The 15,238-nt window shown below is 44.2% G+C and overlaps 1 protein-coding gene across 17 annotated transcripts in view; it reads right to left on the bottom strand.

Annotated features, from left to right (window-relative positions):
* MYCBP2 (MYC binding protein 2) overlaps nt 1-15,238 on the bottom strand; it is a 1,769,078-nt gene that overhangs the window by 266,307 nt on the left and 1,487,533 nt on the right. For all 17 annotated transcript variants that reach the window (XM_069205243.1, XM_069205245.1, XM_069205247.1 and 14 more), the window contains one exon: nt 8,474-8,698. In XM_069205243.1, the coding sequence (XP_069061344.1) occupies nt 8,474-8,698 (225 nt within the window). The remainder of the gene's footprint in view (nt 1-8,473; nt 8,699-15,238) is intronic.

Below are 15,238 nucleotides of genomic sequence, written 5' to 3'. Positions count from 1 at the left end.
AACACCCATCTGCAATCTTCACTCCAGCATGAGACATCTTCTGCATCCATCAGGAACTCTTCTCCGACTCCAGGGCTGCAGTGCTGAACGGTTCTTCCTAACTGTCGGCCAACTCCTGCAAGTACAGCTCGGTGGGTAGTAGCTCCTACTCCTCCCTGGACACCACTGTGACTTTTGGACTTGGTCCCCTCTCTCCACAGGTCTTCATCTCCGGTAACCCACCACTGGTTTCTGGCAGTCTTGTCTGGGTGTCTTGAGATACGATCTGAACCGACGCTTCAGACCACGGTCAACTACACAATAGTTGGGATATTTCATTTTTATACCGTGACTCCGGTATTACCGTTTTTTCCTTTGAGTGTATCCCATGATTTATTGTTTTGTATCATATTCCAAGAATTTGTGTGTCCAGACTAGAAATTCCAGTGTTTATGCTTACACATTTACCTTGTTGTAGACTTGGTCTATTGTATTCTGGATCGATGGACCCTATGTGAACATGACGTATTTGCAGACTCATTTATTTGCATCACACATCAGGTATAGAAATTTATGTTGGGCAACCTTACGATTGGGAGCACGGGGTGTTCACGATGTGCTTACAGTATTTGGTTTATTGCGTCTTTTTCTTTTGCATTTGGACTTCCTATATCCTTCTATGTGACATTTCTGTGGGGAGACACACGGTCAGTTTTTGTTTACTCTTTACGGGTTATAAGGTTTTAAGCGGATATTTGTTGATTCTTCTAATGCCCCAGGATCAGGGATTACTTTATTGATTCACTAACATCTCCTGTGTGTATATAGTTAATATAGTTTTTATGTATTATTGATAAGTTTGGACAGGAACTCTTTGTACTTGTTAAGCGTTCAGGTAGGGCTAATGTAGCTTCTTACTTTTGTGTTTCCATTCTTCTTTTTCTTTATAATCATTCACTCTTACTATAATTTTGTCCTCTTTATTTGGGACTTTTGGGCGCATTTACCCAGTTGGGTATTTGAGCAATTTGGTTTTCAAATTTTTATTATGTATTTATATTTCCAGCCCTGAAGAAGTTGTTGGGGTTATTTGCCCATGACGAAACACGTGTTGGCTTGGAAGAACAGGTGTTTGGACTGTTGTGAAGACTTCACTCAAACTATGTGGAATGGACTACACATTTAAAACTGTTCAGATTTGGAGTGTTTATCTTTGTGCTATATCTCTGACTTGGTCTTGTAATTTGCATTCACTTGTTAAGAGTGCCTCACACTTTTGTTTCACGGTCAACTACACAATAAGGCTTACCATGACCATTTTCCCAAGATATATACCTTGAAATCATCATTGACTTGTCTTTATGGATTGTTTCTGCGCCAGATGGCTTAAACACCGATCTACACATCAATTGCGAATACGCATATTCTACTACAGGACGTTTTTTTCTGATGACCTCATCTACATTAGCCTTAATAAAGTCAATATGACGAAACACGTGTCGGCTGTAAGCTGTATATTGGACCTATTCCTTCTTGATAAGAATAAACTTTATCATCACCAACTACGTGGCTTTGGACTTTCAGTTGTTTTCCACCTAGAAGAACTATGCCGGACTACTTTTTGGTGTACCCTGGTCAATATTGACAATTGTCTGGGTGTCTTATTTTCTTCTTTTTCTTTTTCATCCTTGTGGGTGGTTTGGGGAAAATCCAGATTCCAGACTCCTGCTTTCCTGGTCGTTAAGGGGTACTATGTGACTTACTGTTGGGTTTCTTTAGTACTCCCAGCTCCCCTCTACACAATTTACATACCTAGTGGAAGTCCTATATTCGCATTGCATTTTTTTTGTATATGGTTTGGGCTCTCCTTAGGGTCACTATTGCTTATTGCTATTTGCACTGTTTTCTAACCTATTCTATGCCTATTGCTGTTTACTAGTGTATATATTTAGTGTATTACTTACCTCCTTATTGGTGGGTTGCCCTTCTAGTATTTTGTGGTGATTTGTTCCAAAATTAAAGTACCTTTATTTTTTGTACAACTGAGTGTTTTCTTTCATGTGTGTAAGTGCTGTGTGACTACAGTGGTATTGCATGAGCTTTGCATGTCTCCTAGATAAGCCTTGGCTGCCACAGCTACCTCTAAAGAGCCTGGCTTCTAGACACTGCCTACACTTCACTAAGCGGGATACCTGTACCTGGTACGCTATGTTCCGTTCTCTTCCCAGTTCCTTTTCTATCAAGACAAGGTCATATCCAACACCAGTGCAGGCTGGGCAATAAAAAAATATCTATATTTTCAGCTCATCATTGTCTACTCCACCAATACATGATGGTTTTACAGCCCCTTGACTCTACTGGGACCTGATAAGGAAATTGTTCTCTTGTCAAAGGTTCCCAAATGTTCCAAAGCTCCACTTTAAGTTCTGCTGTGCATATCTATTTATCAGAGAAGAGATGGCATATCTTTGTTTAGAATTAGAGTATTGGTTTATTAATCCACTCACTGCCAAATATATTTCTGTTTGGTTGAAAAAGTTGGTGACTTTGGGAAGTCAAAGGAGTTTTTAGAGTCCAGCTATTTTGTGCTTGGGGGAGCCTATATTCTATTAAAATAAGACTCTTAATTAATCTTTTACTGGATTTCACATTGCATTCTGGAATTACCTCCCCACTGAGAGCAGGACAATGTCCTATTATCTGTGTTTCGAAGGTAATTAAAAGTTTACTTTTCTTAACAGTATTTATGGCAATGTATTTTTTCTTTCCCATGGTCTCTAGCTATGGCCTTATTTTCTATTAATTCTGTTGTGCTTATTTTTTTTGTCATCTTGTTTTTATTATACATTTTGAGACACATCTTAATTGTTACACAAAAATTAAAAACATATATAACTTCCAGATATAAAGGATGGTCGTCGAGCGGGGTAGCAGTAGTTGAGCCGAGAAGCAGCTCGTCTTAAGGAGCAGCGGAGGAGTGTCCTAGATAGATCACATGGTTAAACAGTAGAGTGCACAATGTTTTGAAGAGGTGTAGTGCTCGTATACGGGTGGGGCATGCGAAGAGTGACAAGCCTTGTGAAAGGAAGTGGACCAGTGGACCCTAAATAAAATCAAAGCCTTTCCTGGTCTCCTCCATTATGTTTGTCATGCGTTCTATTGTGAGAGCTTGCTAATGGTGAGCATGCCATTGTGATATAGAAGGGGCCTCTAGTTTCTTCCAGGCTGCAGCTAACACCATTTTGCTGTCCCTAGGCATAACCATAGAATAGAACAGTCACCAATTGTTTGATTTTTAAGGTTTGGGAACGGAGGCCTAGAAGCACTAATTCTGGAGTACACAGTATTGGGTATCCTAAGATTTCTTTGATTTGGGCTAATATTTCTGTCTAATATGGTCGGATTGTCAGACAGTCCCACCATATGTGTTGGAAATCTCCTATAAGTTCACATCCCCTCCAGCAACAATCTGATGTATTCGGAAATATTTTCTGTAGTTTTGTGGGGTATAAATACCAATCATAGAGCACCTCGTAGTGTGCCTCGCACAGGCCTATCGATCTATCAATTGCATTTCATTATATTTGTCCATAATCTCTGCCATTGCCACTCAGTAATTGGTTTCACTAGGATGTTTTCCGAAAATATAACATAGTGAGGTGTGTGTAGTGGATTGTAGTAAGGCGTAAAATATCTGAAATAATTAGACATACGCCCTCCCGCCATCCATCATAGGGATCCTTGGTGTAGTGCTGGTTGAAAGGTCTCATTGTAGAGTATGGGTGTATAAGGTTATGGAAATGTTAAGTTATTCGTGTTGGTTACTTTGTCCCATACTTTCCGAGTGGTAGCTGTCGGGGTGCTAAAATATGCATTTTTAGGGGGTTTCCTGTGGGTGCCCATAGTACATCCCAGATTGTCCTCCATACTACAGCCCTGTCCATGTGTAGCCATTGTTTCTCAGAAGCTTTGAGGGACCATCCAGTTAGGACTCTTAATTGTGATGCTCTGTAGTAGTTTGCAGACCCTGCCAGATGAAGTTTGTCACTATGATGCGTATGGCTGGTAGACATTTTTTCTTTAACTCAATGGGAAGTCCCTGAAAGAAGTGCAAGATGTGCGGTAAAACCGTCATTTTAACTGTGTCTATGCGTCCTATCCATGTCAGATATAGGGGGGCCCACGTTTAAGATCTGTTTGAAGTTGTCTTAAAAGGGGAAGATACTTTGCTTTATATAGGTCTGTAGTTTTGGGGGTAAGTTTTATGCCGAGATATGTGATTTCTCTGTTCGCAGTTTGGAAAGGAGATGACGCTGTTATATTTACCATTTCTGTTTGAGGGACAGTTATATTGAGTGTGTAAGATTTATTGAGGTTCACCTTGAACCCTGCCACTGATTTAAAGAGTTGGAGTTCAGTTTGTAGGGCTTGGAGAGAAGTTGCGGGCTAGTAAGGAACAAGAGTATGTCATTTGCAAAGAGGGAGATTTTATGTTCTGTGGAACTAAAAGGGAGCCCGCAGATCAGAGTTTCCTCATATTCTTGCTCCACAAGGTTCTATGCTCAAGGCAAACAGCAATGGGGTAAAAAGCTTCCCTGCCTAGTGCCACATGATAGTCGGAAAAGCTCCGATCCTATCCCAATTACTAGTACTCTGGAGCTTCTAGAGATGTAATTGGCTCAAATCATATTTATAAATCCTTCCCTAAATACAAATTTGCGTAAAGTCTGAAAGAGGAAACTCCAGTCCACTCGGTCAAAGGCCTTTTCTGCATCTAGGGCCAAAAGTATCATTGGTATGTTTTTTTTATTGGCCTTCTCGATTAAATGTATCACCCTCCTTAGATTATCATGGGTCTGTCTGCCCTTAATAAAATCGGACTGGTGTGGATGTATTAATTCCGGCATGAGATCTTCAAGTCTGTTAGCCATTCTTTGGTCCTTTGTTGGAGCAGAGTGGACATCAGAGATATACATTTACCCCGGATTACTGCCATGAATGCGTCCCAATTTGTAGAATGGGATGTATCCCGATTGCTATTCAATTGAAAATATTCCCCGATCGCTTTTCGTATTTCGTCTCTAAGGAAACGATCTTGTGTCAATATAGCTGAAAAGTACCATCGGCGTGTCCTCTGTATCTAGGGGCCCCAATCTAGCACTATCTCTAAAGGTGCATGATCTGAAACAGCTAAGGGGTGAATGATAGCTTGCAAAACAGAGAATTTCAACTGTTGGCTGAGAAAGATATAGTCTATTCTCGAATATGTTCTGTGCGTATGAGAAAAAAATGTGTAATCTCGTATTGTGGGGTGAAGCTCCGCTCCCTTCATGCATCCAACAGACCTAGATGAGGGAGACTCGATATGTTTTTGTTTTGTAATGTACCAGCATGTGTCTGATGTAGGTGAGTGCTGCCATTGGTTATATCCCAGATCATATTAAAATCGCCCATCATAAAAATGTCTTTCTACAAATCACCCCCAACAAAGATATGAGAGAGCGTAAAGACTCTGACTGGCCAGTATTTGGTGCATAAAGTTTTACAATAGTGCAGGTACGGCCCTCCAAGTACCCTTTGACCATCAATATCCGCCCTTCATGATCAGATTTACTTCCTGTAGCTTGACATTTTTATAGAATTATGGAATAGAAGCGCTAGCCAGTTATGCTTTGTGGTAGCTGATGATTTGTAGATTAAGGGATACATTTTATGCCGTAGCCTATGGTCTTCGCTGCGCTTCAAGTGAGTTTTCTGAAGTGCCACTATATCTAGGCGTCTATCGAGAATATATTTCCATATCTGTTGTCTCTTTGCAGGGGAATTCAAGCCTTTTACATTCCAACTTAGGGTATTAAGGACCATACTAGAATATACAGTAAAAGATTGCAAAATATGACCCCTCCCAAAACCGTTTCTGACCATGCTGCTTCTCTCCCCCATTCCTCCTGCTGTCGCACTCCATCTTCCCCACCTCTCTCCATCCATCACTCCCCGACCATTCAATGAACTGTATAAAACATTACAGAACAAAACAACCATAACGTAGGGGTTTAGACCTCTTACGAACTTTCACGTCCATTGACATGATAAACCTAGTGAGTGTTTTGGCACTTAGCCACTGCTGTAAACTGCAAGATGGTTCATTTACATCCGAGTTTGTCGGATTGGTTCTTCACGTGCAATATTTCATCCATTCCCACCATGTTGAGTGCCAATTTAAGCTTGTTATAGTGTACAGCTTGTACATGTTTCAATTGTTTTAGTTATGTATTATGTGATCCATTGGAGTAGAGCTCCAAAGGCAATATATCTTTTATTGTCTCGTCTTTTCCTCTGCTGACTATGCATTCTCCCATTGGTGTTTTGGCTGTTTGAGTCGATGGTGATCAGTCGATACAGTCTCTCATCTCCTGGGGTGTCGCTCAGGATATTCCCTGCACCGAAGCGGCTTCTTCAAAGGATGTACAGTGATGTTGTTGTTGTGAAGTTCAAAGGTTATGCCAAAGGGATATGTCCATCGATATTTAATTATATCCTTGTGCAGCGTCATTGTTACCAGTTTGAATTGCATAGGTCATGCTAACGTGGCTGGTGCAATGTAATTGAACAGGAAGCAAGTTGCTCCTTGGAAGCTGATTGTTTCTTTTGTTCATGCAGCTCGAAGAATTTGTTCTTTTAGTTTAAAGGAGTGAAGCTTTGCAAGTATGTCTCTCGGTTTCTTACTATTCCCGGGATACTGAGATCCAACCCGGTGTACTCTTCCTAGTCAGACCTCCTGCTGATCTCCTCCCAGCATCTCAGAGAACAGTCAAACTATGAATGGCTCTAGATCCAGCCCCTCCACTCCTTCCTCCAGGCCCTTCAATCGAATATTATCCCTCTGGGATCTATTTTCCAAATCCTCACAGGTAGCACCATCTGTAATTGTGAATGCAGGTTGCCCGAAGCCTGTCCCAAAGGTAGTAGTCTATGTTCAATATCCTGGAATTTTGTCTCCAAATCTATTGCACGCTGGTCTATTGGTCTAGGTCTGTTTGGACAGACAATAGGCGAGGGTTAATATCTCATTTGAATGAATCGAATGAGGCAGCTATATCTGATTTAAGTTCCTCCCTCAGTTCAGATTTAAAGTCACGTAGTGAGGAGAGTAAGTCTTCTTTAGTGAGAGCCATGGTTGCGTTTATTGGAGAGTATCCATCAGTCGATTTTGCTGTCGTTGTAGGGAAGTAATTGGATAGTTTATTACCGTGATTCTTCTTTGGTGGCATATAGATCATTATTCCTATGATTTTGGGGGAGATTATGGAAAGGAGTTACGGTTATCACAATGCCTTACTTTCTCTCAAAGTATTTAGGAGGTGCCCCTCTCCCACTGGTTTGTCTCCTCGCTTGAGGGTCCTTCTCACGTATTTACGACTTACTGTCCCTTTGGCCGCAGTGTAAGTCTTAGCATCCCAGTCTCTAAGATGTGTCGTAGCAATTCATGGAGGCAGCCATGTTTATGTCAGACATCTCATGATTAGCTGTTTGGAAGTCCGTGTTGACTTGTTTGTGGCCCTATCGTCCCTATCCATTGTTCTCCATATCTGTCACTTAGGAAGTTCTGTATTCTTTTTTAGCTTTTTTCCCTAGCTCGCAGCTACTTTCTCACCTCATTTGATCGCCTTCATGGCGGAGCCTCTTTTCCCCCACGCATGTTAGTAACTTCAATATTTCTGCCTTAGTCTATTTTATTTGTTGTTGCCCCTCTATGCTGAAGCGCTGTTGTGGCAGATTCCGTATCTATTGCTTCCTGGCTTCCAGCAAGCGAGCTCTCCATATTGCATTTTCCTGGCCTCCACTCGCCGCCTACAGCTGCTGTCTCACCTCGTACATCCCGTTTTATTCTCCGGCAGGATGGGACAGGGTCTCTCCTCGCTGGTGAGTGACTTCAATACTTCGGCCTTGCGTCTTGGTAGCCCCCTGCGTACCGTCTGCCGGTGTACCGGTTCAGCGTACGCAAGGACTCCGAGCATGTTTCGCCACCATTTCGGGGATCGATGCTGTTGTTTTCGGGTGGATTTTACTGATGTGGGAGCTTGCTCACTGGTTGTAGCATATCATTTCGGTCTTTTCATCTGTCAGGTGATGTGAAAATCGAACAATGTCGTTGGATATGCCGCTATCTGTAGGTTTAAGCAGTGGAGCCACTGTGGATCACGTCCACACGACCATGTTGTTCTGGCTACCCCCCTGTGCTTGTTTTTTAAAGTGAGTTTGTAGAACATTTTTTGAAGCCAATACATTTGATATTTTGTGTATTTAGGCTAATGGTTGTGTAGTGCTCTGCTTTTAACTGAATAAATATTTCATTAAAAACACTGAGATAAACCACACCACCAGAATAAAATATAACCATGCTTTGAGTCACGTGGGGTCATGTAGTCCATCACTGTGGGGCCCATCAACATTAGCATGCACAAGAGAAAAATGTTGTGGTTAGCAGTCTTACCCCAAGATCTCGAGAGTTATCGATATGAACAGACACAAAACGAGCGTTGATTCCTTTCACACAGCTGATAGTGATGCTCTTAGTCTTGTTTTTGTCTTCATCTCCTGACTCCCAAAAGGTTTCAGTTGACCCGTCAGTCAGACTGCCAATCATAGCTGGTCGACTGGATGTTTTAATGTCAACAACACTAGTGAGATCTTTCAGACAAGTAACCAAGCACAGCTCCTGTAAAGTAAAATTAAAGTGTCACAAACCATGCAAAATGTTCCAGTAAATTAACTATGCATTCATAGTTTAACCATTTCTACAAACATCCTTTAATAAAGATATGATACAACCCAGAACACAGAAATCTTTATATATATACAGGGAGTGCAGAATTATTAGGCAAATGAGTATTTTGACCACATCATCCTCTTTAGGCATGTTGTCTTACTCCAAGCTGTATAGGCTCGAAAGCCTACTACCAATTAAGCATATTAGGTGATGTGCATCTCTGTGATGAGAAGGGGTGTGGTCTAATGACATCAACACCCTATATCAGGTGTGCATAATTATTAGGCAACTTCCTTTCCTTTGGCAAAATGGGTCAAAAGAAGGACTTGACAGGCTCAGAAAAGTCAAAAATAGTGAGATATCTTGCAGAGGGATGCAGCACTCTTAAAATTGCAAAGCTTCTGAAGCGTGATCATCGAACAATCAAGCGTTTCATTCAAAATAGTCAACAGGGTCGCAAGAAGCGTGTGGAAAAACCAAGGCGCAAACTAACTGCCCATGAACTGAGAAAAGTCAAGCGTGCAGCTGCCACGATGCCACTTGCCACAAGTTTGGCCATATTTCAGAGCTGCAACATCACTGGAGTGCCCAAAAGCACAAGGTGTGCAATACTCAGAGACATGGCCAAGGTAAGAAAGGCTGAAAGACGACCACCACTGAACAAGACACACAAGCTGAAACGTCAAGACTGGGCCAAGAAATATCTCAAGACTGATTTTTCTAAGGTTTTATGGACTGATGAAATGAGAGTGAGTCTTGATGGGCCAGATGGATGGGCCCATGGCTGGATTGGTAAAGGGCAGAGAGCTCCAGTCCGACTCAGACGCCAGCAAGGTGGAGGTGGAGTACTGGTTTGGGCTGGTATCATCAAAGATGAGCTTGTGGGGCCTTTTCGGGTTGAGGATGGAGTCAAGCTCAACTCCCAGTCCTACTGCCAGTTCCTGGAAGACACCTTCTTCAAGCAGTGGTACAGGAAGAAGTCTGCATCCTTCAAGAAAAACATGATTTTCATGCAGGACAATGCTCCATCACACGCGTCCAAGTACTCCACAGCGTGGCTGGCAAGAAAGGGTATAAAAGAAGGAAATCTAATGACATGGCCTCCTTGTTCACCTGATCTGAACCCCATTGAGAACCTGTGGTCCATCATCAAATGTGAGATTTACAAGGAGGGAAAACAGTACACCTCTCTGAACAGTGTCTGGGAGGCTGTGGTTGCTGCTGCACGCAATGTTGATGGTGAACAGATCAAAACACTGACAGAATCCATGGATGGCAGGCTTTTGAGTGTCCTTGCAAAGAAAGGTGGCTATATTGGTCACTGATTTGTTTTTGTTTTGTTTTTGAATGTCAGAAATGTATATTTGTGAATGTTGAGATGTTATATTGGTTTCACTGGTAATAATAAATAATTGAAATGGGTATATATTTTTTTTGTTAAGTTGCCTAATAATTATGCACAGTAATAGTCACCTGCACACACAGATATCCCCCTAACATAGCTAAAACTAAAAACAAACTAAAAACTACTTCCAAAAATATTCAGCTTTGATATTAATGAGTTTTTTGGGTTCATTGAGAACATGGTTGTTGTTCAATAATAAAATTAATCCTCAAAAATACAACTTGCCTAATAATTCTGCACTCCCTGTATATATATATATATATATATATATTCACTGAAAAAAACAAAGGTTACAGGAACGTTATAGTTAGGCTCACATTTAAACCTACAAAACCATAGAAATTCACCAGTTACAGTTAGAGTTATCTCAAGAAACTATAACACACAGCTGCAGCCAAGCCACAAAAAACTGCTATGTCCCAGGTAGGCACTCCGGGGAATAGTAGGAGCCAGTCCTGGAGGGTGGTGGTCCCCAGGGCCATCTATGGCTCCAATGTGGAGATAGCCCTGGGAAGATGGTGGTCTCTGGGGGTTGGGGGGTCCCAAATGGACCTCCTTACATTATTTAGAATTAGCCCTGGGGGTGGTAGTGATCCCTGGGGCCGCGGGTGGGGGCACTCAGGACTCCCTCAAGTTACAAAAGCATTTTTGCCCCAGAAAGTGGTACCCCCCAGGGCGCCGCGCGGCCCCCAACCACATTACATTATTCACCCTGGAGAGGTGGTGGTCCCCAGCGCTGTGGGGGAGGCCATCGGGCCCTGTCAGGGCAAAAAAGTATTATTAATTTTTTTAAATGTCGGCCAAATCTACAGAGGTACCGCAGATCCGCCAAAAATTAAAACAAAATCAAACAAAAAAAACAAGTGCAGTCTCCAGCACGTGTTAATTTATACCCTGGCTGGGCCAGGTCCCATATAAAAAAATTATATATATTTGAGGGGGACACACGAGGCCCCCCTCCAAATGCTTATAATGCCCTGGGGACCACCACCTCCCTGGGGCTCATGTGCAGGTTAATAGTGGAAGGGGCTGCACAGCTCTACCCCCAAGCCCCAGAGACCACCACCTCCCTGGGGCTACATAAACAAAGTATATTGGGTGGGGGGTGCGAGCGGACCCTCAGCCCTGGGGACCACCATCTCCCTGGCGACCACCACCTCTCCTCTGACATACAAGGGGGCACTCGGCCCGTCACCCGGGCCATATACAGCCCTGGGACCGCCACCTCCCCAGGGCCAGACTGTGCTCAAGAAAGGAGGAGGGATGCCTGCCCCCTCTAATGGAGCCATTTATGGCCCTCGGGACCACCATTCCCCCAGAGCCGTCTCCTGCTATCTCCCAAGGTGCCCACCCTCGGGAAATGGCTGTCTGCTTTTGCTTGGCGGGAGTTGTGACAGCTCCCGCCAAGCAAAAGCATATACTCCTGTAAGCGGGAGCTATCAAAATGCTCCCACTTGCTGGAAGCAGAGTTTTCATGTCTTTCCCTGCTCGCAGACATGCGGGCAGGGAAAGAGACAAAAGTATTGCTCCTGCACGCAAGGAGCAGCATTCCCAGCAGCTCCCTGTCTGCAGGAGCAATGCTGGCTCCCGCAGGAGCCGACCAGCTGGCTGGACCCGTGGGGGCCTTGGGTCTCTCCCTGCAGTTCCCAACTTTATACAAACAAACAAACATAAAAAATATGAATGCTGCCCTGTGTATTTGATTTAGATAAACATGCAGGGTAGGATTCATTCTGGCATGATGCTCATTTCACAGAAATGAAAGCTCAACAGAAAGCACTTACAGATCTAAACAAAGCAAGTGCCTAAGTTTAAGCTTCACTTCTGTGAAGTACTAATCATCCTAATTTCTCAGGCATGGTCAAGCCAAAGCAAGTCTTTATTTACTAGATTTCTACTGTGAAAAGTTATCTGTAATCCTTCATGGAGGTGTTTACATTTTTTCAAGCGCAATATGTCATGTAGCGACTGTGATCAGTTTCTAAAGACTCATTCTTGATGCACAGGAATATGATCACATCTCTACCAAACAAAGCAGCACTTCATGAGTGCCGTGGGGAAGGTCACAGGCCAGGCCCAGTTGCTAACCCCCATTGCATAGGGCCAAAAGACATGAGTGGCAGACAGGCCCTGGCGACTAAACCCCCCTGCACACAGCCAAAGCCTGTGCGTGGCCCAGGGTTGGGTAGTTATACAGGGCTGGTGTAGGGCCCTGCCACCAACCCCGATGTGCACAGCCAGAGGCTGTGCAGCGGTCGTTGTATTAATGTAAAGTAATTAAAATTACTTTATGTAAAAACAAAAAAAAACAAAAAAAAACAAAAAAAAACACAGTTTACAGGAACATTATAGTTAAGCTCACATTTTAAACATATAAAACCATAGTAATACAGCTATTAGAGTTATTTCAAGTAACTATAACTAGCTGAAGGAAAGTACCCTGTTGTTGGCATAATTACCTCCACTTTTTGCCTGCTATCAGTATGCTTAGACTATTTTCACTGGGATCCTGCTAACCAGGACCCCAGTGATTGCGCTCTCTCCCTCTAAATGTGGCATCCCAGGACTTTGTACACCCCACAATTGGCATACTGGTGCCCCCTTATAAGTCCCTAGTACATGGACTGCTCTCCTGCTGCTTGACCAGCTCACGCAGGGGAAGGCTGAACAAAGTATTTCCTGTGAGAGAGGGAGGTAACACCCTCTCCCTTGGAAATAGGAGTTACAAGGCTTGGGAGGGGTAGTCTTCCCAAGCCACCGGTTTGCTTTGAAGCACACATCTGGTGCCCTCCTTGCAAAAACCGGTTTTCACCAGTCCAGCGACCCCCAGTCCTTGCTCTGGCACGAAACTGGACAAAGAAAAGGGGAGGGACTGCTCCCCTGTCCATCAACACTCCAGGAGTGGTGCTCAGAGCACCTCCAGGTAGCCACTTGATTCTGCCCTTGCCTCTCCTTGCAGGAAAGTACCCCTCAGCACCACAACTCCTACAACTACCAAGTCTTGTTTGCTCCTGCTCTAAGGGATCTTCAAGCTCTGTGTAACCCCGGCCCCCAGTACTCTATCCTGCCAAGCACAGTCTCCTCTCTGCTGCTCCAGCGAAGTGGGATTCCTCTTCAGGTGTGCTGACTGGGTCTCACTGTGACTTACTGTGCCTGCTGCAAGTGGGTTGCCTGTGGGGGCTGCAACTGCTTCTGTTGGCTCTCCAGACTGATCAGGGTCACCTCAGACTCCCCTCCCTGGGTCGAGTCCCCGGGCCTTGCTGGTCCTCTTCAGACGTGAGACACCATCTGCAGCTTTCCAAGGGCTCCTCTACAGCTCCTTCGTTCCACAGCTAGTCTTTGTCTCCCCTCGTCGACCTGGTTCTGCATCCACAGAAGGGTGGGTAGTGGCTCCTGCCCCAACTGGACACTCCATCGGGGACTGGACTCTGTCCCCTTCTTTTGGAGGTCCTCTTCTACTGGATTCCACCTTTGGTCCCTCCTTGTCTTATCCTGTTCTTGTACAATCCTTTTTCCAAATCCTCCTGTTAGTCCTTGGGAAAAACAGATACTTACCACTGCTCTCCTAGTCGCTGGAGGTCATTCTGGTACTCACCTCTGGGGGTTCCTAATTCCTCCAGCTCCCCTCTAACAATTCCACATCCTTGGGGGGGGGACTATCTCGCATTCCACTTTCTTAGTACATGGTTTGGCCCTTCCTTGGGGCCCTTGCTATTTTTTTTTTTTTTTTTACTAACTATTGCCAATGCTTGTTGTTTCTATGCTATTTATGGATTGCTATTGTGCATATAATTAGTGTGTACTTACCTCCATTTGGAGGGTAGGAGGGGGGGATCAATCAATCAATCAGTTTTTGTAAAACGCAACTACTCACCCGTGAGGGTCTCAAGGTGCTGGTGGTGGGTCTGGGCCTCATTCGAAGAGCCATGTTCTGAGGTTCTTCCTGAAGATGGTGAGAGATGGGCTTTGTCTGAAGTGCATGGGCAGGTTGTTCCAGCTCTTAGATGCGAGGTATGCAAAAGATCGGTGGTGGTTTTTCAGATGCGTGGGAGGGTACCTAGCACCTGCTGGGTGCAGCAGAGGGGTCTGGCGGGGTTATGGAAGGAGATGCAATGGTTTCAGGTAGGTCGGTCCGATGTTGTGCAGAACCTTGTAGGTGTGAGTGAGTAGTTTGAAGATGATTCGCTTCTCTACTGGGAGCCAATGGAGGGTCCTCAGGTTTTGGGAGAGGTGTTCCTGGAGGGGGAGGTTCAGGATGAATCTTGCAGCGATGTTCTGGATGAGTTGTAGTTTCCTGATCTTCTTTGTTGTGGTGCCGGCCTATAGTGCGTTGCAGTAGTCAAGCTTGTTAGTGACTAAGGCGTGGGTGATTATTTTGCAGCAGTCAACCAGGATCCATTTGAAGATTTGGCAGAGTTTGCAGGGGGTGTGCCAGCAGGAAGAGGTGACTGCATTTACCTGTCTGGTCATAGATAGGGAGGAGCTAAGGATGATTCCTAGGTTGCGGGTGTGGTCAATCTGAGTAGGTGGTACGCTGGGTGATGTGGGCCACCAGGAGTCATCCCAGGCTGAGGTGGAGTTTCCAAAGATGATGAGCTCGGTCTTGTCCGAGTTGAGCTTGAGGCAGCTCTCCCTCATATAGGCGGCGACGGCATTCATCCCGGTGTGAAAGTACCTCTTAGATTTATCCAGGTCTTCAGTGAAGAATATGATGTATTCTAGTGTTGTGTTACTATAATAAAGTACCTTTATTTTTGTAACACTGTGTGGTTCTTTCATGTGTGCTAAGTTGCTGTGTGATTATAGTGGTATTGCATAAGCTTTGCAAGTCTCCTAGATGCATTTTGGCTGCTCATCCACAGCTACCTCCAGAGAGAGCCCTGGCTTCCTAGACACGGCCTACACTTCACTAATAGAGGATATCTGGACTTGGTACAAGGTGTTAACACCATAGGTGTCCACCACAAACCAGGCCAGCTTCCTACACTAGCATCCTCAACTCGCCTGTGACGCAGTCTCTACCAGATAGCTGTCATACAGCCAGCTGTCAAGGGCTTGCCAATCGACTGCAGCATACCAACAAA

The sequence above is a fragment of the Pleurodeles waltl genome, chromosome 8, assembly GCF_031143425.1.
Source record: "Pleurodeles waltl isolate 20211129_DDA chromosome 8, aPleWal1.hap1.20221129, whole genome shotgun sequence".
Classification (NCBI taxonomy): domain Eukaryota; kingdom Metazoa; phylum Chordata; class Amphibia; order Caudata; family Salamandridae; genus Pleurodeles; species Pleurodeles waltl.
This window is presented reverse-complemented; position numbering and strand designations above follow the sequence as displayed.